Below are 25202 nucleotides of genomic sequence, written 5' to 3'. Positions count from 1 at the left end.
GAAAGAGCCCTTGCTCGCTGGATAGGAAATCAAGGGCAAACAGCTACCTCACCAGCTACCTATAAACCTCATTGGTTTATAGAAAGCACGCTTTGCGCAGATACGTAAAGTCGTTTATTTGTTGAGTTAACGATTCTAAGGACATCTCCCTATTTTGTCTACTGCTAATCGACTTAAAAGACGGTGTTATTGAGGCGAGACACGAACTGAAAACATGCGATGTAACGCGACATAAGCTATGACTAGCTTCCAAAATAGAAATTATATACGGCTACATAGAACAGATATTAATTTGTGGTATGCTGCGGAGTGGCGAATTCAGGCAAGCGGACTGAAAAAGAAGAATGATTCCCTCTGAATTCTATTGATGCTGTTATCCGTTAACTAATCGTTATCCGTGTATTAAAAAAAAAACAAGATTATGAATGTTGGTATGTTCCACAAGGTACCATCATTTTGTGCACAGAATATCCGAAAACGACCTCACCGGTTTCCAGCACAGACGGCGCACTTCCTTCGAACCACAGCCTGCGCGAACATACTTCCCAGTGTCTTTTTTTATCATATATTTATTTATTTTGCGCTTGTGTGGTGCTCATCGTGGTGTTGCTGTACTCTCTCCTCTCCCTTATTTTTCATCCTTCCTTTTCCCTCTCTCCTAGCAGAGAGCATAGTAAACCTGAAATTGCCATCTGATTAGATTCTCGGCATTTCCTTTTCTTTTTCTCTCTCTATAGACCAGAACACGCTAGTCTCGCACCCAGACTAACCGAACGCATACTCTCGCACCCGGGTTGCCCGGTCGACCGGCGTACTGGGCTGCCAAAGTGTGTTCGCCGGCGACCAGTAGACATGGCAAGCGCCAGCTCTAGGGCTCCAAAGTGCGGAAATGTGCCCGTTCACACGGATCCAAAGTAGAAGAAGTCATCTGGGCATCATTGCGTCATGTTTGGATGCCAAAACAACCAGCGGAAAAGGAGCAGGTTGCTTAGCGCTGTTTGCGAAGAGCACAACACACGTAGGGAATGGTGCCGGTGCGGTGTTTTCAGCCTGCGCCGATTTCCATCCGCAACGAAGAATGCCAAGCTGCGCCACCGGTGGATAGCTGCAGTGAATAGGAAGAACTACCAACCCAGTGAAAATGCACGAGTGAGTATTCGATCTGTGTATATTTTGGTGCCACGTTCAACTTTGCGCCCTACAAACGTAATACGCAGGTTTGCTCCGAGCACTTTATGGGCAACAAGCCTACAGAGCAGAATCCCGCGCCGGTGCTACGCCTTGGCTATAACAAAAAAGCAAGCCTTTTCGTGTTTTCATTCAGGCAGAGCTCCCGACGGTTAAGCGGAACAGTTGAGTTTGCGGTTAGCGATACTTGCAGCTGGTGCACGGAATGACCATTAAGCGTGAACGACAAGTTGTAGGCCTTGCTGGTGAGCGTTATTGCTAATGAAAGTAAACCGAAGTCTGCTCGTCACGTAGCATGCGTCCACAAAAACGTAAACGACGACTACTCGTCGCCGAAGGTGTTCTTGCAGCGCACCTACCTTTACGAGCTGGTGTTGCAGGTGTCATTCGTAACGAATTCATTTGAGCCTCCTGAGCTCTAAACTGCGCGCGGGCTGTTATGCGGGGCAAAGCGCAAAATATTTCCGTTCATATGGCGAGGTAAATAAGGTGCTTAATTATTCTTGTATTTTGTAACAAAATTTTGATCGTTCTCACTAGTTTTTTTTTACTGTTTTCTTTTCTAAGGGAGCGCCAACAATCCGATGGCCTCGCACAAGCGAAACAGGTCTGGTACCAGGTAGCTGCAGTTGGTGGGGCTAATTTCTTGAAATGCAGGTGCGGTTGTTGTTTTGTAGCAAAGGGGTCCTGATGATGCAGCTTTAAGTAGGGATGGTAATTTTACGTGCCCTGTCATGGTTTGTGCAACTGTACAACACCTGCATCTGTCATGCTTGCCCTGATATACGGGCTTTGACTGCACATGTAGTTGAACATTATAACTACTGTAGTACCTCATTTTCCAATGACTGCAGGTTTAGCATCATATGCTGCTTGTTCGAGTGCTGTAGGCTTTTGTTCTGAATGTTGTACTCTTAAGTGGTTGCACGATACAATTGGCCTGGTGTATTTTCTATTTCATTTTGAGAGGACTTTATATCTTCGCAAAAGTGATGGCATGGGAAAGAACTACAGCCCTTCTTACTATAACATCTATTTTGTTTTCAGTGTGCAGGTGGTGAAGGGCAGGCGTCTGCTAACCAGGCAGTCAAACGACCTCGCCAGTTGGTTGCCAAGCGCGGCCAACCCAGTAGAGACCATTACAAACAACACCAAACTGAAAGTGCAGATGACAGTGTTCTGCGTGCTTTAATAATATATGGCACCAACACAGTGCTGTAAATTCCTTCACAGGTTACGTGCCAAAAAGCTCACAGGTGTTCTAGCATATAGCGCGCGGTTTGTACAAACGTAATAGCGTACCTACCCGCTGTATTCGCTTCTGCAGTCTGCACAGCACTCAGTGTGTCCATTGTGGACTTGCACGAGGTCTTGAAGTTTGATTGAATCCAGACAGCGAAAATGACAGGTTAGAAAAAACGTGAAACACGCCTTCCGCCCAGCCAAAAAGCCCAAGTTTCGCTTTCGCGCCGGGTCGCATCTCCCGGCGTGGCAGCCCAGACCTGCTACTTCGCGGCGCTTGGGATAGATGGCGCGACCGGCGCTCATCAATATGGCGGCGCCCTTTGAATTCACGGTGTTCTGGTGTATAGATGGTCCCGAATCCACGTTGAATAAACGAATGAATAACTATATTTATGCATTCCTTTAACTATGGTTATAGAAGAACTATAGTTAGTTAGTGAGTGAGTGAGTGAGTGAGTGAGTGAGTGAGTGAGTGAGTGAGTGAGTGAGTGAGTGAGTGAGTGAGTGAGTGAGTGAGTGAGTGAGTGAGTGAGTGAGTGAGTGAGTGAGGCGTGACGCGATCACGTAGGCACTGGTCGCGAATATAGATGGTCCCGAATCCACGTTGAATAAAGGAATGAATAACTATATTTATGCATTCCTTTAACTATGGTTATAGAAGAACTATAGTTAGTTAGTTAGTTAGTTAGTTAGTTAGTTAGTTAGTTAGTTAGTTAGTTAGTTAGTTAGTTAGTTAGTTAGTGAGTGAGTGAGTGAGTGAGTGAGTGAGTGAGTGAGTGAGTGAGTGAGTGAGTGGGTGAGTGAGTGAGTGAGTGAGTGAGTGAGTGAGTGAGTGAGTGAGTGAGTGAGTGAGTGAGTGAGTGAGTGAGTGAGTGAGTGAGTGAGTGAGTGAGTGAGTGAGTGAGTGAGTGAGTGAGTGAGTCCGTCAACAAAGAGGTGCCCGGGGCTTCAATTCATTCACTCGTAGAGTCTGAGCCGCGGTCCGGGCGCATCGTCCCGCAGCAGCGGCTCGAAAAGCCGGTCGTCAAGGACCACGCAAAAGCGTGACGCGACCACGTAGGCACTGGTCGCGAAATTAATGGCCTGAATTGGTCTCTCCCCCCTCCCTCCCCCGTCACCTTATTAAAAGCCCCTGGAGGCCGCGGCTCATGGTGACTGCAGACCACGTTCTCACGAGCAGCGACCACACACGCCATGTCGTCCGTGAAGCACGTCAAAGGAGCGAGTGGGGGTATTACTCTTTTTTTTTTCACTTTTGGGGGAGCACACAGTTCACCGCTTTGTGAACAACTTCTTCGTAACAGCACATTGTACAAAAATAATGTACAGCGCAAAGGACAAGGACAGTGATAGACGACATACACAGCGCTGTTGCTTGGGCTAGTTGGTAATTCATGATCAAAAATAATGTACAGCGCAAAGGACAAGGACAGTGATAGCGCTGTGTATGTCGTCTATCACTGTCCACAGCGCTGTGTATGTCGTCTATCACTGTCCTTGTCCTTTGCGCTGTACATTATTTTTGATCATGGATTACCAACTAGCCCAAGCAACCACCCTAGCACATTGTAGAAGCGTATTGAATCGGGCCGGTTGGTATCTTTCCGCAACGAGACAGAGCCAGCACGAAAAAGAGAAAGAGAAGAGTACACAAAGACATTCTTGGGATTTAGCATGAACATCAACTACCGCGTCCCGTCATGTCGCCCCTCCCCCCCTCCCTCTTTTTGGTTAGCTTTTTCTTCAGTTGTGAATTGTGTGCGCAAAGTAAGACTTTTATCCTATTTTATCTTATATATATATATATATATATATATATATATATATATATATATATATATATATATATATATATATATATATATATATATATGCAGCTTGAAGCTCACTGCTCTCGAACAGGCCGGTTTGATTCACAAGTGCATTGGTATCTAAATGTCCCTTGCGTCGGTCCTCTCATCTTTCACAGGTATTCTGCGTTGAGCAGCATCTGAAGCCTGTAAGCATAGAGGTAAACACATCCAGTCTCGAAGCTAACGCGATGATTTAATCGGGCAACAGCAGATACTACGAATTCCCACTCCCAAATGTGATTGGGCACTTAGAACTGTGCGAATTGGCCACACAATCTCCGAAATGGGGAATCAGTGTTATCGTTAAAACGAAAAGGGAGGGCGGTTATAGGAAATAAATTATTGAACAAAAATGACAAAAAAAATGATATACATAAACGCGAGACACAGCCTACGCACCAAAGAGCAAGCGTTCGCAAGGGGATATCAGGGCCACAATTTTTTAGCACATACGGTCGGGACCAGGGCCTAGCCGCCTCATTAGTTCGAGTGGAGGGGTCGGGGAGGAGGCAAGCTAGTAAAAGAGGTTTCACAGTTCGCCGCACCACACGGGAAGTTACCAAGAAAACAGAAAAAAATACAGCGAGAAGCTTCTAGCGCAGAAGGAACTGAAGCGCGTCGGCACACGCTCACGGTGGGCAGCGGACCAGCTGCAGCGTTCTCATCGATGCCGCGCTGGGCATCCCGCGACCTGCGTTACCCGACCCTAATCCGTCGGTGGCTCTGCGAGGGCTCTTAGAGTTACGCATAAGGCAAGGTTTATGAACGCGGGTAGCTGTCTACACGATGCGGCTACGCGCAAGCGTTGTTGTGTTTACATCGGGGAGGTTATGTGCTGCAGCTCGATCGCGCCGGTGAAACCCGCTCGATGTTTCCACGACGCGTTCTCGAGTCCGTTCGCGTGAACGCATGCAGACGCTAGACTTCGATCGACGGCACGTGACGGTGCACTGGCCTTGAGAAACAGAGCCGTTTTCAGGGACACTCGCCTACATCAGTCGGTTTTTGACTTGCGGCCGTGTCTTTCACGTAGGCTATCGCAGTGTGAAGACACTCTGCTCGACCCTGTCTGGCTTGACCCTGCGTGTTTGCAAGGTGTTATTGCGTTTCTTAAGCGAGTCACCGAAAATTTAACCTCCGAGCCCTACGGTTGCCACGAGACAATGGCGCACCTGCTTCTCTTCTTTCCGCTTTTACAGTGCGGAGAGGCGCGCTGCGTTTCTTGTTCTCAATTCTCAACAGACTCGCACATTGCGTCGGGGCATCCTATGGGACAAACGTTACGTAGGACAGCTGCGCTGCAATGAGATATACTTGGTTCCGCACAAAACTAAACTCGTCGCATCATCCAGGCACGGTGACCATAATAAACACTTCGCCCACAGATGGAAACGAAAGAGAAAGCGAAAGGTAGGCGTACAGCACACCAACACCAAACCCCGTCATCATGCGGGACAAACACCTCTATGGCTGTCGATTCAGGGTCGACGCCAGTCCAGCAAAGACGGGCGACGACGGGAGAAAGAAAAAAAGAGTAATAATAACACAGTCCAAACTAGTTGCCGTACCCACCCACGAAGTGAGAATAAAGACAAAGCGAAAAGTAGAAACAGCCCTGCTGCCGCTCAGTTATTCCCAAATGAAACAGAGGTGCCTCTGTTCTCCATTCGGTCGCCGTAAGCGGCCGTGTGTGCGTTTTCAGGCATGGACGAGCGTGCCTCCACTGGGTCATTCTTTGTTATCTCCTCCCCAACCTGCTCCGGGCTTGGTTTCTACTACATCGCACACGTTGCACCAGCGCTGTGGCAAAGAAATAGATGGCACGAGGCGCAAGGTCGAAAACAATGTCACGCTGTGAAACGAATAGGGAAAAAAAATTAACGAACGACGAGACGTCAGAAGAAGTCTGCTTTGAACCGGCTGTGGCGCAGTCGAGGAACCTCGCATAAAGCGTCCATGTGGCGCACACACTACGTCATGTGGCCAGTATCCTATGGCCGCGCCACGCAACTGCTTATTAGCAAACAATGCACGACCGACCGCAACGTAAAGGCACAGTGGGCTCACGAGACGCACTACCGCTAATTAATAGCTGCATCCATGACCGCTTGTTTTCTCTGTGCAGCAGATAGACAGAGAGAGAGAGAAGGTGCATGCGGAGGTTATTCACATACGGTTCAGAACATTGTACGCCTCGGTTCGTGCAGCTAGAACGCCACATTCTCAGTAGAAAAAAGAGAACACCTTTTTCTTGTTCTACCTATCGATCTGCTATCTATCTATCTATCTCGCTAGCTATCCTTTAGTAAGTCAGCAAGTCAGTCAGTCGGATTGATTGATTGTCACGATCAATCAATGTGCGTCTGGGCAACGTGCCCTAGCTTTTGGAAACTTCTGCTAACGGCGATGAAAATTTCCTTTCGCTTGAGGCAAGGTTACCCGATGAGTGGAGTTTTAATTTTCGATTTGTTTTCAATAGCGTTGATTGGATTCACATTGGCTTGCGTTAGACCTCGCCCGATTGCCGATTCTCGTTTCTAAAACGCCCAACAAAACGGAGGAACGTTGCTTTATGCAAATAGGCCTCGAAGCTAAGTTGAGTAGAAACCCTTGTCGCAGAACGAAGTACGCGAGTCTCGTTTATAATTGCAAAATCGTAAATATTTATGCGCTCCTTGAGTCTTTAGATTGCTTGCGTGTGTTGCGCACGAATGAAGGAATAAGGATATGTATAATGAAAGCCACGTCGAGAATCGGCATTGGCGGGCTCACGTTTCATTCTAATCAGTCGTGATTCTTATAGACGAAAAAAAAAAGTTGGAAGGAAAATACGTGCTTTACGTATCCAGAAAAACGGAGGGCGTTGCAGGACACGTTTAAGGTTGTAGACAACGGGTACCACAAAGGAAGAAGCGGCGGACTAAATTGGGTAGCGCTCATTAATATTAAGATCAGAAACTCTACAGCCGCACCTTCCGTTATCTCTTCCTCGTGATCTGATTTCCAAATTTGCGAGCGCAGATGCTCTACGTTGCGCTTCTTAATGAACCAGCTGTCTTGCATGGGCACTTTCAGTGAGGTGCGAGGATGAAGGCAACATTGAGAATTAATATTAGATTATTTCTACGCGTACGCTGGAACAGAATCTCGTTAAGTTGTAATCCGCGTACGAGAATAACGGTGAAGGTCAAGATCGCACAAGAAACAGTCGTATTATAATGCGTGTAATAATGCAAGAGCCCGTGAGCTCAGCGTCCGGGCCGCGGTGGACGATACGAATTTCTGAGATGCCGCCGGATCTCTCACGCACAGGGAACTACGGCTGCGGCATGCAGTTGTGAAATGGGCGTATGCACTCTTTGTTTTCCGCGATATTGGCGAAGACCTGCTTACCTGAAAGGGGCTCACTTCGGCGATGTCGAGGTAGGTTAAGAAACGAACGTGAGGTTTTACGCATTGCAGAAGGGTCTTCTCGACAAACTTGAGCTGTGAAAGGTCCAGAAAGCCATCAGTGACTTCCTAAAGCGAAGGCAACTAACTGCCTTAAATAAACATGGATTCCTTAGGTTCATTTTAAGTGCTCAGGCTAAGGTTTTCTTATGGGTCATACAAATTTCGCAAGATACAAACATTTTGGGAAGCAAGACGGGAAATTCGTGTCATCGAGATTCTTCTTTATATAGTAAGTATTTATTCCAATAGCCTTCGATCACAAAGCGCTAATCTTGACCGCGAGTTATACAGATAGGCCACGCGTTTTCATAGTGTTTGACGTCACAGGAAGCCACTTCTGAAATTTTAAAATGGTTTGGCACCCCTTATATCTTGCGTCGTTTCTCGGCATCACAAGCTTCCATCCACTAGCCCTGTGGATCTGGGTAGAGCTGAGTACAGAAGGCTAAGTAATCTTCGGCAAAGCAGTGTGGAGGTGGCAGCGCATATTAACAGAGAATGAAATATTAGAATCAGAAAAGGTTGTCGTCTGTTTAACTTCCTTTATTTTACGCCATCAGCTTCACTACGCCTACACTCGTGCCAAAAATAACCCACCATCTATTCCAGCTAAAAGCCCGAAGTGCCACTGTTACCTAAATTAGCTTTCTTTCTTTTTCATCCGCGTTAAACTGCCACACATTTTACAACATGGTGGCACCCTCCATTGACAGATGCTAAGTATGGTCTATAGCAACCGCTGTTACCGCTAACAGCCTGCTTCGAAGTGACGAGGATGCAGACTGCGTCGACGGTGTCGCGGTCATCAACGTTAAAGCCCAACGCCGAGCCATGCGGCAAGACGTGAGGCGGAATTCCAATGGTGCTGAGTTCTAACGGTCTCCACGCCTCTCCCTCTAGATCCGTCATTCCTTGCACGGCAACCCTCTTCCATCCCCGCCCCCCCGTTTCTCTCTCAGCCGCCACCAGGTCGGGCCGCGCAGGCGCCCGATGGGGCTGCCAGTCGACGCGCCGACCGCTGGCGACGCCCGCTTTCTCTTTGCTACTGTGCCAGCAGCAGTAGCATCCGTTCTTGCCCCCGCATCCCAGACCAGTGAAGTGCCGTTTATATAGTATATCCCCGTCCATCGTACTTTCAGTTTCAGCCATTCTTCGTCCTCTTTTCCCGGTGCATAGCGATAGCAGTGTAGACAGGGAACTTCAGTAGCAGGAATAGCAGGAAAATTCAGGCCGACCTTCCTTCAGATAAACTGTCTCTCCCTCCCTCCTCTCTCTTTCTCTCTCTCTCTCTCTCTCTTTCGTCGCCTGCGTTCCGCTCACTGCTACGACGGTTCTCCACGTTTCCTTCCTTTGTTCACGCCGCCGCTCATTTCCATTGCGCACTGTTCCTACGCGGCCGTCGTGGCGGGGAGACGAACGTCTCCCTTCAATATGAAGGCAGCCTCGAAGGGGACGAACGGCTAGCTTATTCGCCACCCGACTCGAGTGGGCAATTTCTTTTGAGGAGTCAGTCTTCTTTCTCTTCACCATGTTTTCGTTTCATTTCGCATTTCCTCGGGCGTACTTCCGAGTCCTCGAGACAATAACAACAAACTTCGCAGGGCAACGACAGCAGCAGACTCCACACCCCACCAACTAACACGTGGCGCCTCGCGTGGACGACGCTAACTTTTCTCGCGGTGCGTGTCTCGCCCTATTCTCAGAAATATGCGCGCCTTCGGGCGGGTTCGAGGGTGGCCGAGTCCGAGAATTCGCGAAGCTTCATTCGGCTCGCCAGCGCCAAGAATATTGTTCGCGGAATTCCGTATCGCGTAACAAAGCAAAGTGAGAGGGAAAGTAAATGCAACGCAAACGGTTAGGGAACGTCTTGGGGTCCGCACTTCAGGCAATAATAACGCGTAGGCGGGCCTGTGTGCACGCTTGAATTTGTCCCACACGATGAACGTTCGCTTTATTTACGGCTCAGCAAACAGCGACGGTCGGTCGGCGTCTTGTCTATTACTGCTGTTTCTGAAGAGTGACCGCAGCCCTTATGGATGAGTCTTTGTCTAGCTGTGTCTCTACTCTTTCGCCCAATAGACTGGTCGTAAATGAAAAAAAAAAACGAGCATTTTTTTTGCTGCTGGACGCAGCCGTATTCTAATTCGGGCGACAACTTGGTCAAATAGCGAAGCATTGGCGCAAAGCACAAAAACAGGATCAAGATGTTCATGTATACGTGCATTCCCGCAATGTGAAACAGTGAATGAAGCAGCGGAATAAAGCAATCGAGTGTTTTGTAACATCGATCCACCTGAATATCAACATTAGGATGATTTCTAGTTACACCATCATGTTACATCGAGCGAATAAATTTAAAAAAGAATAGTGTCAGACTATACGTACTTCTTGCTAGTGCTAGATGTACCAAATACAGTGACTTACGTCTCTGTTCGGGAAACGTTCAAGAAGTAATGCGCTAAAGTTCCTTTATTTCAGATCAAATACGTAAAAATAAGATGGTATTTATTCGTCTGAGTCATTAGAAAAAGAACTTGACATCTCAATTTGCCTTACTTGATCCCCGGGGGGGGGGGGGGGATATGAAAGACTATCACCTCATGTACAAGTAGAAGTAAGGCTCAGCAGTGACGCGGGCTAATTTCGTTGCCAGAACTTGTAATAAATAGTGCAGACGAACGAGGCAGATAACAACGCCAAACGCTTACTTGAACGGTTCACCCCAAGAAGTACGATTGCGTTGCGAAATTCTAGTGAGAGAAGCGCAAGGGTACAACGAAGTCGCCTTTTAAATTTGTTAAAGTATAAACTTAGGTCACGGTATACACTAGTCATGACCCCGCAAGGTTGGAGAAGGTCGGAGAAATCGGCCAGGTGGCATGTATCGTGCCGGAGATGGGCACGGGAGGGAATCGCGATCGTCCTCCGCCCCTTGTGATCTTCCTGCTGCGTGTGCTCAGGAAACTTTCTCAAGACAAAATTATAGAGTCGAAACATCATTCAACAGGTCCGTGATGCTACAAACATGAGAGCTGTGTGCACAACGCGTAATATCACCTTACGTTTTCGTTACTTGGAAAGCACTGAACAGTTCTTTCGCCATTCATAGATAGAATAAGAAAGGCACGGATATGTTGACGTTGACTCAGGCAAACCAAAGTGTGCCTGTAAATAAAAAACATTGATTGATTGATTGATTGATTGATTGATTGATTGATTGATTGATTGATTGATTGATTGATTGATTGATTGATTGATTGATTGATTGATTGATTGATTGATTGATTGATTGATTGATTGATTGATTGTCCACGACAACCATATAATGGCAATCAGGAATGTGCAATGTTCGCTATGGCTTCACGGCAGTATACGTTGAATATACGCCGTCACGAAAAATAGCCGCGTAACAACAAAAAGTCATTTAAGGCAAGGCCTGCGCGCATATTGTGATGTGTTGGTTCTGTTGCCGATGCCACGCGACATTTTCACTTGCTCCATAACTGGAACAAATCTCGTCCACGTTTCCAAAAACCTTAGCTGCAAATCTCGTAGTGTCTAGTTTTTCTTTTTTTTTTATGTATTCAAATACATCAGCCACTGCTGCGCGGTTAGTGCCCACAGGGTATCTCGCCCTGTGTGTTCATTCCTTTTAGCGCCACGCGCGTTATTGCTTGTCCTTGTGTATCAGAATCCACAAAGCATTTTGTCCGCCATTGGCCATCCGCCTTCGCTAATAATATGACCAGCTTCAAGAAAGGCTGAAATTTGATCTCGCGAAAAATTGCAGCGTAAGTGCATTTTGTGAATAGGGGCCCCGTTTCTTCGCGCTTTCGTCTTAGGATTTGTTACCTTAATTCTGCACAGCAACATGCCAGCTATTATGCCACAGAGGGCCCTCTGGCGAGCAGAAACAACCCGCGCAGAGAAGCCGTGCCTACTCTGCGCGTGGCACGCACCACACGAAGCACAACAGCACAGGCAGACAGCCACGTGACACACTCAGCTTGCAACGACAACGATCGACAGCGCGCGCCGCACGACAACGCACAGGAAAGCAGCAAACCTGGGGACATAGAGGATGGGGGGGGGGGGGGGGGGATGGGTGGCGACGTGGCTCCTAAGCCACTTTTTTCGCGGTGTAGGGAACAACACTATCCAGATTAGAACACAGGTTAGAAAAGGGGAGATGAAAAGGGAAAGGCGGGACACGTTGTTCCACACTGAAACCAGGAGGAGTGAATGAGACGCTAATCTCTGCGTTCGCCAAAATCACGGTGGCTAAACTAGTATGGCTCCGATGCGGAGTAGATGAATTTCCGCAAACTTCGCTTTTCTAGCTTACAATGTCATTGTGGCTCCTTCTGTTCAGTTTGAAGCCAACTTATTCATTGCGAATTGGTCAAACGGCGACGATTACATTCGTTCAAGCTCTGGTCGATACCGTCCGAATGATCGAAAGCAATGCGAATAATTTTTTCAAAATATCAAAAACACTCAAGCCATAGTGAGTGTTACTTTTCAAGTGTCATCTGGAATTAGCGACGTGCATGTTCTAAATTGTCATGATATGCTTAGGTTTGAATTGGTCATGAAAGTTAACATAGATGAGACGTCTCCGAGAAAACAGTACGAGCTAAATACACGCCATAATTCGGCCTCAGGTAAGAAACAAAGAAGGCTTTAGTAACATAACAGCATTGTGCAACAAATGCATGCCAAGTCGTAGTTGATTCATGATTTGGGAAGTTGCGGCAGGGAGCACACGACACGAAGAAAGGGACAACAGGAAGCGGTCTCTTGTGCTTCCTGCGGCAACTTCCCAAATCATGAATCACCAACTGTCCCACATCCACACTCTGCTATCGTAGATGACCCACGTGACACCCATGATGAATCATGCTTGTTCATCGACTGTAGCGCCTGATTTGCGGCTCGTGAGCTTAGTATGGAGTTTACGGGGCGAGGAACGTTTTCTTCGTTCCGAGTTTTGCGCGCCAGCTTATTCGACAGTCCGTCTCCGAATACAGGGTGGGAGGACGTTTCGCTTGTCCTCAGTTCTTAACATTTGCTTAGTTCATTCGCTCTTCACTTCTGAATACCGAACTGCGGCCGCAAATTCCGCCATGCCACCGTGCTTCGCTTATGAAAAGGCCTGCCAACAGCGAAAGGACTGCGGCAGCACCCGCCAGGAAACGCCAGCGCATGACACAGCGCCGTTCACCGAACAACGCGTAGACGAGACGCCTGGCTGGCCGCCAGACTAAACGAGGGCGTCCAGCGCGAGACAATCCGCCGGTCGAAGTGCCTTTTATTTTTGTATTGCGCTCTCTCTGGCAGAAATCCCCGAAACAATTAACGCGTCCAGTCGAGAGGGATTGCTAGAAAGCTCGACGATGCGAAGTTAGCGTTTATGTTTTCGATGTCTCGTTTCTGTGGCAATGGTCGTTTCAAGTTTTCACTCAATCCTTTTCATATGACTCGAGACACTTGCCAGTTTAAAGAATAAAGCAGGGTTGCTTCTACGGGCAATAAAGGAAGTTAATTTCAATCAAGCATAACGCCACTGATTTATCACACCTGATAGCTCGAAAAAATCATTAATTCTCTAGAAATGCATTACCTTAGCGAGGTAGCAGGATATCATTGCTTTCACAAAGGTGTTTACTTTTCGAGAAAAAAAACAACACATGATTTCTTGCTTTCTTAACGTGTTTGATAGTGTTACAAAACGACACACTTGGTGTAAACTCGGGAACACAGAAAAGCAGCCAAAAATTCAGCCATTGAGCTAGGCGAGCGGACATTGATCACTGCAAGCTTGCGCTTTGCCGAAACGAATAGATGGGAGGTTTCGTACGATTTCGCACGGAAATCTTATAGTTACCTAAAGGTTGAACGCTGAGTCTGCGCTTAACCTCTCTTTATCATTGCACAGATAACCTGACCACCTTCTTTCGCAGAATCGCTAGACATCACGCCGCAGGCGTTACGTTTGGTGTAACGAACTTCCAGCTTAGTTAAGGGTAGTGTAAGAATAACAATAAAATGCGATGTACTTGAAAAATAAATTTATGCAAATACGAATTACTATACAAATAAGAGACTCGTCAAGTGCTTACTGACCCATGCTTGATTACATAGCGTGGCGTAGCCTGGCAATGCTTCTACCAACCGACCCTCAGGTAACTTAATCATGCGTAACTAAATGATGCAGTAAATCTTGTGCTAGCTTGCCTGGCACGCTGGGAAAAAAGAACTTACTAGTGCTGCAAAGACAAGGAAACATACACGGTGGAACCCCAGACAGCAATATGTGTTGTCGCGCTGTGTATCCGTCCTCGCTTGGGAGCGCCACTAAAATTTCCAGTAACTAAGCGTTCTGGCTACGGCGAGAGAGAACGACTAATGCTATACGGGCCGCAGCACGCTGTGCTCCCGGCAGCTAGCGAAGTAACGAGAGTAGTCTGGTGTCGCCATGCTTTGTTATCCGAGAAACACAATTCGCCGTTCCTGGAAGACAGCACAGAGGAAAGGGGAATGTCGGGAAGGGGAAAGGGGAACGTAGGGAAAGGGGTCAACGGAAAGGAAGTTGCGGGTGGTGGACGCAAGGAGGGAGAGGTGGCGTGCGGCGCAGTCGCTGCGGGGATGCAGCATCAGCAGCAGCAGCAGCAGCAGCAGCAGCAGCAGTGTGAGATACTAACGAATCCCTTGAGGATTTTCAAGGTGCCCTGGGTAGGCCGACCCCGTTCCAGCGGGACTCGAGACTGCTTGCGCTGCGAGACAGGCCGCGCCGCCATCAGCACAGCGAGGAGGCACAGTGTATAGCCGCTCTCATTTCGCTCTCTTCCCTCGCCTTTGACCCCGCCCCACCGTTATTTGTTTAAACACATATCAGCAACAGCCTATGCCTCTAGCACTTCTACACTGTGGCCCTTTAGAAAGTTCGTAAGAATGCTCGTAAGTCATCGGTACCTGGGAGAGGCGCCGGCTACTCATTTTCCTCTGACACTTTTCTTTCTTAGTTTGTTTTTTCCTTGAAATAGTTATTATTTCCGCCTGTAAGAGGTGGCGGCTACTTCTCCGCTGGCGAAAGAAGCATAGAAATAGCAGCAAGTGCCCCGTGCAAACAGGGAGGAAAGAGTGATAGATAGGAAAGGAAGTAAAGCTCAGTGGAAGATTGGCCTTTAAGTTCACAATGTTCACTGACCCTGAAACGCACTTATTTTTTTTTTCTGAGAGTGAGATAGGCATTGCAGAGAGTTATCATATTGAATAGATGACACAAAACACAAACACACTTGACTACGAGGACACGGCGTCAAGACAACTGCTTTACTGCGTCGTCACACATTACTAACGCCACAAGCACTTCAAGTAAAACTTAATTTTGACTGAACATTCGTCCGCGAAAATGTATTCCAAGAAGATATGGAAGAAGCAACATTTTCTGAATGGCAAATGTTACAATTATATCCGCGACATAACGCATTTAGATTAGAGAGTTTTAGTTTGTCCGTTTACGTAATTACGTACATTCACGGAATGCTGGAATGCCGCGGGTATAAACGTGCACAATCGGGTCGGTGGCATCATTTCGTGACGCATAGTTTAGCCAGAGAGCACACAATTATTTTATGGAGTAACTGATCACAAGCTGCTCATTTTCTGGTGCAAGGCGTCAGCAGCGATGCAACCGACAAGATGCTCTTCCTTTTCTTTTGCACTGCTTCGACGAGAACACCCATGGAATCAGAAAAATTTTCGTGTCGTTAGACGAAGCGTCGCACAATGTCGCTACCCGCGTTGTTACTCCCGTTCATATTTGCCGTAACCCAGTATTTCCGCAAGGAGTGGACAGTCTAAAACGCTCTATTACTAATACAGTAATACTGATTACATGGGGACCAAACATATCTTACTTGTCCTTGACTTATGACTCTTACTGTAGCAAGAATATGCGATGCAACATACTTGGCAAAGCAAACACTTCATTTCAATCTTTCATTTGTCCACCTTATGCTAAACATATGGTCTCTAAACATCTCTTCTTGGGGCGCTGTAAGGTTAGGTCATCCCGCTGTTTATATACTAATTGCAAATACCGTACTTTAACCACACTAATTTTCACAGTATCCTTAGCAATATTAGTAGCTCTGCGCTGGCGTTCCAAATCCTGCGATACATTTGCCCAACAAAGCTGTATCAGGGATGGTAATAGGCATCTTTTTTTTTTTTTGAAACCATCCGCTTAAACACAAGTGCAACAAAAAATATGCAGCACTGACATGTGATGCCCTACGTAACCATGGCACGAGGCGTGGTCACGTCTTTAGCAAAAGGTGCGATTATGGTGCGAAATACTTTCTCACGTCCGTAACACTCCCACAGGAAACAAGTCATGATGATTATCAGATCAGTAGTACAATCAACGAGTATGTTAAACTTGTCGAGCATTTCCGCTTCCTGCTTTTATGGAGATCTAATGAAGTTACATCAGAGCCTGTGTTTTCTGATGACACAACGGTTCGCGCTCTTAAAGCTAATGGTTTCCAGACAACGCAATAACTTGTTCATGCGTTATCCTTCTTTTGTGAAATTTCTGCAGTGATAGCTTCAAGAGAGCCATCTGGCGATACCCGTAACGGCGCATGTAAAAAAGCATAACCTGCCATTTCACACCTGAAACTCGTCATTATAAAATGCGGCGAGCACATCTCACCCTTGCTATACGATCTCTTGGTTAAACACGCCACTTACTCGGCAGTCACGACTGAGTTTCGTAGTCCAACACAAAAATGCATGGATACGAACACCTACAGAGGCGTTCACAAAATAACGGATTATAATCTGGATAACTTTAGTGCCACCAATACAGCACGTTTGCGGCATCAAGGACATGATGCTGAAACAATATATGGGAAGTTCCCAGAAACGACACCAATACACTATCTTAAGAACATTGGAACATGAAATGCTGTTCTGTGCTATGACTTTATTGTGCGTGTATTTTCCTTGGTCTCCGCCGCTCAAACACGAGGAGTCTGCGCCGAAATAGTTCTTCAGCTCTACGATGGAAGGCCTTCCGGGTGCGAAACGAACTCGCAGAGAGCGGATATTTTTAAACTCTGCTCTGGAACACATCTCTACGTGAAAGCGCCCATACGCACAAATTTAGCGACGCTTTGTTTCTCTTTCCGGGCGAACAATACAGTGCCGCCAAGAGCTCTCCATGTGGAGGGGAGAATACAATTCCGTCTCGCACCACAATTATGTCCATAACGACCAACATACCGCGAAACGCACGTTGTTCTCCTTTCAGGGGCGAAATAACTCACAAAGCATTTCACTCATGAGAGCTATTTGCCATTGGACGGCCGCCTTCACTGATTATACGTGTAAGGCCACAATTGGTTGGTATCTGCTCTAATAAAAATTGCGAGCGTAAGTACCTTGTGTGTGCGTGTGCGTGCGTGTGTGTTATTTCTGACGTCTGTTGTCACCGAACATTGTGTAATCTGATTTGGTGTATGCGCGACGCGAGTGGTGTAGAACTTTCTGGAAGGCACGCGGGCAACCGCGATTCCTCTGGAACTTTCGATAACTGACGTATACAAGCCGACGCGTTTGACCCGCTCATCAGATGTTCCACGATCGCCTACTGTGTTCGACTCTTTGAGTGTAACTTGCTCTTGAGGACACAGGTTCGCCCAACAAAACGCAAGTTTCGTCATTCACAGTTTTGCTGCCTTGCTCACCATAACTACGCCGCACCTCCACCAGATGTCCCGCGGTATAGTGACGGTGAGCGAGGTAGCAACACTGTGAATGACGAAACTAGCGTTTTATTGGCCCTCAGAAGCAAGTTACACTCAAAGAACGGCGATAGCGGCGAACACAGTCTGCGATGTCAAAAATCTAATGAGCGGGTCAAGCACGTCGGCTTGTATACGTCAGTCATTGAAGGTCCCAGAGCAATCGCTGGTGCCTGCGTGTCTTCCACAAAGTTCTAAACCATTCGCGTCGCGCATACACGTAATCAGATTGCACAAGTTTCAGTGACAACAGACAGCAGAAAGAACCGTCGATAACGTTCGAGAAAATTCAGATACATGCGAGCGCGTCCCGCGCTGAGCGATGACATTTATTAGCCAGTGAAAAGCGGTCACCCGAAAAAGACAAACACGTACACGTGTCAATATTGTAGAAGCTCACTACAGTGAGGACGTATTAGACAAGGTGCGCTGCTGGGAAAACATAAATGCGGACTTCTTGTGCCACTTGAGGCTTCTTAGGGGATGCAGTGTCATCTGAGGTATGTATACACAGGCGGCACTTACAGTACAGTAAGTGTTTCCTGCCGTGCGCACGTAAGCAGGCACATCAGTTGTGGATCCAGGTTAACAGCCGCTGCGTGTTTACAACACCTGACCTACTTACCGCCTCAGTCGAGTAGAAGTTGCAAAAAAGAAGCGAAAGCAGAGTACGGCCAATTCCGTGACATGTCTCATATAACTCGTTGTAAGCTACTGTTTACGCACGTCTGTTTGACGTACACAGATTTTCTCAGATGGGTGAGGCCCAACGCTGCACTATTATGTTAGTTTTCGGAGAGGATCTTTGCTTCTTTTCTTCGATACACTTTAAAAGGCAGGCGTACCAAAATATCAACAAACAAGGGGTCAAACCGCAGGACGCGTTGTTTTTTCGCATTGTCTCGCTGCATACTGCGTGCGGCAATGATAGGTGAGTGCACGCCGGCACAGGGACACGTGGTAGAGGGAAAAAAGAAAAAGTGGGGAGATTCAGCGTTCCGTGCTAAACTACTTTCACGAAACACAGAACGATGGCTAGGAGGGCCGGGGAGGGGGGAGGGAAGAACTGACAACCATGAAAAAAAAAAAGTAGGCCCGTGACTCAGGGTCACCAGCGCGATGGCTTCTCAGAAGCGCTGAAACACAAACACTGTTACACACAACCAGCACATTCACAGAGCACCCATCGAGAAGCCACGCTCCATGTGGCCCCACAAACAACCACCACCCAGTCCGGGGAAAAAAAAACACAGCGGATCCTCCTCTACTGTGCGCCTACGACTTCCCTGCGTATTGCCGTTGCGCGGCTCTTTTCGGGTGAGCCACGTCTGGTCTGCGTTACAGCGGGCCCGTCACGTCACCGCCTTTCGCTCGGACGCACAAAAGTTCGGAACCGCATTCTGGTTCGCTGGAGTGCACTTAAATCGAGGCGTTAAACCTGACCCAGAAAGCGTGGCCACTGGAAACGACGCTGCGAAAGTGGGTTCCGGTTCACGCACGTAAGATAAAGGCCGTACAAGGACGCCACAGCCGAATGAAGGCTTTCTAGCATATTAGTTCAGAGCACGCGCAACGCGGCCAAGCGGTTGGCGCGACCTCGCGGCTATTGCTTGGATTAGGGAGGTTATTGATCGACTCGGTTCGTGCGAGGTTGGAGGCTCACCGGACAGATGGCGCCACTATCCAAGCTTGCTTACTTTGAATCAAGAGGGAGCTTGCTTACTTTGAATCAAGAGGGGCGAGATCGCTGGGCGATTTCTCGGCATTCTGTAAGGCGTCAAAAATTCCCTGTTGTACTTTGTGGCCATGGCCATCACGGAAATATGATATGGCTAAACTATAGGGATCCCAAAATAAAGTTTAGAGGCTGTTTCAGAACACTTCCCCATGCGAGTTGACAGGCGGCGCTGCCTACATTGTCGAACTATCGAGACAGGCATGATATCAAGAAAAAAAAATTACAGTCCTCGGACTGAACGCGCCACGAGACAGCCCTGCAATATTGAGGATGATGAGGCCATGTCAGATGTCACTCTTAATTTGTTTTCAAACGATAGCGAGCATCTTCGAGTACATATAAAACGTTAATCATGCCCTTTCTTCAAATGCAAACGCGCAGTGGTTCGGTATGCAAGGTGCACCTACAAGCTGGATTCTTTGTTCAAATGCAACTGGCAAGGGCTTTTTGTCAACGCAGAAACTCATTTATGCTTAGTGTTTTTCTGTTTCAAGAATATCTTATCGTTTTATGTGAAGCCCAGATGCTACTAAGCGAAGGGCGGTAGAAAACGATATTCAGTTTCATGATATTCAAAAGAAAGATCCCGATGTTGTGGGTTAACTAGATTTTCGTGCTCAGCGTGAACAAAATGGACGCAAGGAGAACAGACTCACCCGTCCTTTTCTCGGACAAGCGCTGATCTCTTTATTGTGTTCGGTTTGTTAATACAGCTTTATATTCAATATGAAAGACCGAGCGGCTCACATGAGTGCCTACACATTTTATGCTCATCGGGCTCTTTTGAAAATGTGTTTTTTCTCCAACGACCTTCTGTACACGTCTTTCTCATGGTTCTTCTCGCAATTCATTCGCGCGCAAAAAAAAAAGAAAAGAAAAGAAAGGAGGAAGAAGAAAAGAGAAGAAAAATACAGAGAAAAAAAAGGCAATGTGCGATGAAGGAGACCGCAATTACGAATTTACGAGCCCGGGATTGAAATTTAATGACTGGTAACAAACGAACTAAAGCGACTTTTTTGCCTTACAATGTGATTTCGGTTCTCCAAACTGGAAAGCCAAGTATAATGTACAAACAAAATGGCAGCGTCGCAAACGCGTAGCAGAGATGTAGGAAACCGCACGAAATTTGCTGGTCCGACGCAGGTGGAACGGAATAAAACCGCGTAGAATGGCTTACAAGGCATGGCACAAAGCAGAAAACGAATACCAAAGTTTGCTAAGACCATGTGATCATCACCAGAAAAGACCATGGAGCAGCGTACGAGACGTTCATGGCTTACTCAAATGGCAACCGCTACAAATCAAACGTTTGGCTAAAGACAGTCTACCACAGTCTACCATGTATTCGACAGTAATGCATCATGTTACACAATCAGCTTTGATAACACATTTACTGTTATCTGTGAACACAAACTGTGATTGCGCTCGTAGTATAAATCGGTGGCGTTTTTTCCTGATTAAACATTGTTGGAAGTGGCGCCCTGTGTGTGTGTGTGTGTGTGTGTGTGTGTGTGTGTGTGTGTGTGTGTGTGTGTGTGTGTGTGTGTGTGTGTGTGTGTGTGTGTGTGTGTGTGTGTGTGTGTGTGTGTGTGTGTGTGTGTGTGTGTGTGTGTGTGTGTGTGTGTGTGTGTGTGTGTGTGTGTGTGTGTGTGTGTGTGTGTGTGTGTGTGTGTGTGTGTGTGTGTGTGTGTGTGTGTGTGTGTGTGTGTGTGTGTGTGTGTGTGTGTGTGTGTGTGTGTGTGTGTGTGTGTGTGTGTGTGTGTGTGTGTGTGTGTGTGTGTGTGTGTGTGTGTGTGTGTGTGTGTGTGTGTGTGTGTGTGTGTGTGTGTGTGTGTGTGTGTGTGTGTGTGTGTGTGTGTGTGTGTGTGTGTGTGTGTGTGTGTGTGTGTGTGTGTGTGTGTGTGTGTGTGTGTGTGTGTGTGTGTGTGTGTGTGTGTGTGTGTGTGTGTGTGTGTGTGTGTGTGTGTGTGTGTGTGTGTGTGTGTGTGTGTGTGTGTGTGTGTGTGTGTGTGTGTGTGTGTGTGTGTGTGTGTGTGTGTGTGTGTGTGTGTGTGTGTGTGTGTGTGTGTGTGTGTGTGTGTGTGTGTGTGTGTGTGTGTGTGTGTGTGTGTGTGTGTGTGTGTGTGTGTGTGTGTGTGTGTGTGTGTGTGTGTGTGTGTGTGTGTGTGTGTGTGTGTGTGTGTGTGTGTGTGTGTGTGTGTGTGTGTGTGTGTGTGTGTGTGTGTGTGTGTGTGTGTGTGTGTGTGTGTGTGTGTGTGTGTGTGTGTGTGTGTGTGTGTGTGTGTGTGTGTGTGTGTGTGTGTGTGTGTGTGTGTGTGTGTGTGTGTGTGTGTGTGTGTGTGTGTGTGTGTGTGTGTGTGTGTGTGTGTGTGTGTGTGTGTGTGTGTGTGTGTGTGTGTGTGTGTGTGTGTGTGTGTGTGTGTGTGTGTGTGTGTGTGTGTGTGTGTGTGTGTGTGTGTGTGTGTGTGTGTGTGTGTGTGTGTGTGTGTGTGTGTGTGTGTGTGTGTGTGTGTGTGTGTGTGTGTGTGTGTGTGTGTGTGTGTGTGTGTGTGTGTGTGTGTGTGTGTGTGTGTGTGTGTGTGTGTGTGTGTGTGTGTGTGTGTGTGTGTGTGTGTGTGTGTGTGTGTGTGTGTGTGTGTGTGTGTGTGTGTGTGTGTGTGTGTGTGTGTGTGTGTGTGTGTGTGTGTGTGTGTGTGTGTGTGTGTGTGTGTGTGTGTGTGTGTGTGTGTGTGTGTGTGTGTTTCTTCTTTGTCCTCCGTCATTTCAGCGCCTTCACTTCAGAAATCAAATGAACACAGAAGCCGGACGAAAGTGCAAGCGCTCATTCCTCTGACCTCTAATGGTCTCCGGGCCATCTCTTACGAATTCCGCGATAAAGCAATTTTAAATTTCCAAATTGTCAGGGGCGCTTTAGCGAAACACACTTACACACACCAAAAAATAAAAATAAAATAGAACTGAGATTTCGCCTCATGTGCATCTGTGCGGCAACAACATACCGGCATGTCAATGTCTCTCTTTTGTAAGTAAAACTCGACATACACAGTTCCCACTCAGGCCAGTTAGTTTGCAAAACGTGCGCGACTAAGTTCTTTGTTGTGCTAGAAGGGCCACTTTCACCTCTGCAAAACAAACTCTATTACAAGCTTACATAGAATGCCATATTTTGTGCTTAATCTGTAACAAGCTATGAGAAGGCGGGGATATATGTATACCGACATCTTTTTTGCACTCGGCTTCAACTTTCACTTACGGCGTACCAAAAGATGTGGAACTATAGTGTTAGGCACTCCCATTGCACAAATAGTTTTTGCCACTGTTCAGGAGCGCGCAATGAATTTATTTATCAATTAACTATTAATTACCGATTTACTTATTTTTCATTTATTTATTTATTTATTTATTTACTTAATTGAATACTTTCAGGGCCCATAAGGCGTCACAGAAGGGAGTGGTAAAAATAAGTAGGAAAGAAACAACCCAAAACAAATATTAGGTAACATATTCAAGCGCATTTTTAAAATCACTGGAGTAGTTTGGTCACCTCCTCTTAAGTGATCATAGTTGACCAGCGTGGAGAGCGTGTTATGTTCCCAGAAGTCATCGTTTAAGAATTCGGTCTCCGTTCGAACTAGTACCTTGGCTGAATGCAAGAATTAGTCCCGCCTACCTGTACAAAAAAATGAACAAGAATAAAAAAAAATAAGACATTGAAGAAACTTTTCTGTCTGCTTGGGCACTCTTCCGAAGGAATCTTCTTAGGACTGTTTACAACCTACGTCCCAGAGGGGCGCCTTCTTGTACGAAAAATATTATCGCACAACAATATAATCTTGTATAAGAACGATTCGCGAAACGTTGGAGCACGAAGAAGTCGGCACGGTGCTTCCATGTTTAGGCAAATGCACAAGCCCGAAAGAATGGTGCCCACGCTGAAACGCACATCAGTAAAGTTGCAGGCTTTAATTAATTGAGTTGCGGCAAACGCCTACTGCAGGAATTTTAAATCTAAAGCCAAAACAAATGCCGAAAGGTCCACTTCGAAAAATTGTCCGCACTATGTTATCGTTCAAGCCACCGTGTAATCGAGAACAAGAAGCATAGAGCCGGTGTAACTTTTCTCGCAGTGTTTATTTTTTCAGCAGTGCTAGAATGGAACAAGTAAAAAATCTCTGTGGGCTATTTTTGCTTTATCCCCATGATTCTTGGCCAATCCCCCGTATCGCTATATCCCCCGCATCGGGTATTAGACATGCTACGAAAGGATAACAACGGCGGCTGTCTTTTTCTTCTGCTATCTCTCGGGGCTTTCATGCTGGTACAATCCCACGGGGACATGTGCATGACCATAGAGCAATTATTTCGCGAACTCCATCGACTTCACTGTTACTTTTATTGGTAATTTGCTTCTTTGCTCCATATTTTTCATTATTTATTATTGTTCATTCAGAATGACTTGCCTTTTCATATATCTTTATCATGATACAACAAAAGTTATACTCATCCCTATCTAATCCACCCGACTCTTGGCCAGTCTCCTCGAGTGAGTAGCTACCACTGCCTTCAGGATTAGCATCCTCATCATCATCGTTATTCTTCCCTACGCCGTAGGTTGAACCTCGCGTCGCAGGGAGCTTTGTGTTTGCGGACATGCAGCTCACCTGCAGCAGAAACACTGGTGAGCAGGGACATTACCAGCGTCGCGCATAGCAACGCTGTTTGACAAGGAGCGATAGGCGAAACGTCATAAATATAGGAATGCGGCGGTCCGCGTTTGATGGTAAATGAGTGCAGAATATCTTAGTTCTGGATAAGATAAAAGAGAGCTATTTCGCGCGTGATGGGAGTGCCTGAGACCATCGTCTGTGAGAGTGTAACAGAATGGGTGTCAAGTGAAGTGCGTCTCGGACCGAGGTCGCTGGAGAAGACCGGGAGACGTCTTCGCCATTGCAGCGGAGAGTGGAACCAACGATGATGGTGGCTACGATGATGACAACGAAGAGGGGAAATCAAGACTTCAGATAAAAGAAAACTTTCCCTTGTATTAAGTGAGCACCGTACCAACATATCATGGATGTCAAGGGCGACACAAGCAGATGTAGACGTAGATGTAGAGTCTAGACATTAGTGGCACATGCCCACTCTGTGACATGTGCAAGGAAACAAAGAGGAAGAGAAAGAGATGATAAGGACAAAGCCAATCAATAGGATATAGTTTCTCTCTACCTCTAACCATACGGAAGACCGCCTGCTTCTTGGCCACTCCCCCATAGTGGGTACGCGCCACTGTCTGGGACACAAGACAATATCGGGAAAAAAAGGAAGAAGAAGCGAAGGGAGCGAGCGGAGATGCCATCTTGGAGATGCGGAAATGCGTGCGCGTGGAAAGACGGGATAGCCGGGAAGCAGCGTTCCGAGCGAAGACAGCCGAAGAACGCCACTCTGGGTCCCGCCCCAGTACTTCGTCAATCAGGCGATGTCCCGCCCGAGTGCCAGGCTCAGCGAGCAGTTGATCGTCGGCTCTGGAAATACCGCTGGCCCGCACACGTAAGTGTTTACATGTAAGCGTTGACGCCGCCGAACGTGGAGGCTCGAAGGCTGCCTGTAGCCTAGTACCTGTCCTGTCTGCAGACCTAAGCTGGACCGGTGCGGTTCAGGAGCACCAGCTGGCACAAGTCCCACTCTGCCAGCGCACGACAGCCACTGGCTCTTTTTGATTGATTGATTGATTGATTGATTGATTGATTGATTGATTGATTGATTGATTGATTGATTGATTGATCCGCGAACGGCAGAGGGACCACGAGAGATACCGTAGTTGAGGGAGCTGATTTTCTCTCTCCGCTTGGGATTTTTTTAAACGTACGCGATTATAAGTACACAACTGCGTTTGCACACTGCCCCCACCAG

The 25202-nt window shown here is 47.1% G+C and overlaps 1 protein-coding gene across 8 annotated transcripts in view; it reads right to left on the bottom strand.

The window, feature by feature from the left end:
• sei (seizure) overlaps positions 1 to 25202 on the bottom strand; it is a 325563-nt gene that overhangs the window by 88811 nt on the left and 211550 nt on the right. For 5 of the 8 annotated variants that reach the window (XM_070531711.1, XM_070531710.1, XM_070531712.1 and 2 more), the window contains exon 6: positions 14444 to 14515. The exons of the other annotated variants lie outside the window; for them this stretch is intronic. In XM_070531711.1, the coding sequence (XP_070387812.1) occupies positions 14444 to 14515 (72 nt within the window). The remainder of the gene's footprint in view (positions 1 to 14443; positions 14516 to 25202) is intronic. 8 annotated transcript variants of the gene reach the window in all.

Source organism: Dermacentor albipictus, chromosome 1 (genome assembly GCF_038994185.2).
Source record: "Dermacentor albipictus isolate Rhodes 1998 colony chromosome 1, USDA_Dalb.pri_finalv2, whole genome shotgun sequence".
Lineage (NCBI taxonomy): Eukaryota > Metazoa > Arthropoda > Arachnida > Ixodida > Ixodidae > Dermacentor > Dermacentor albipictus.
The sequence above is the reverse complement of the archived record's forward strand: the minus strand, read 5'-3'. Positions and strand labels throughout refer to the sequence as shown.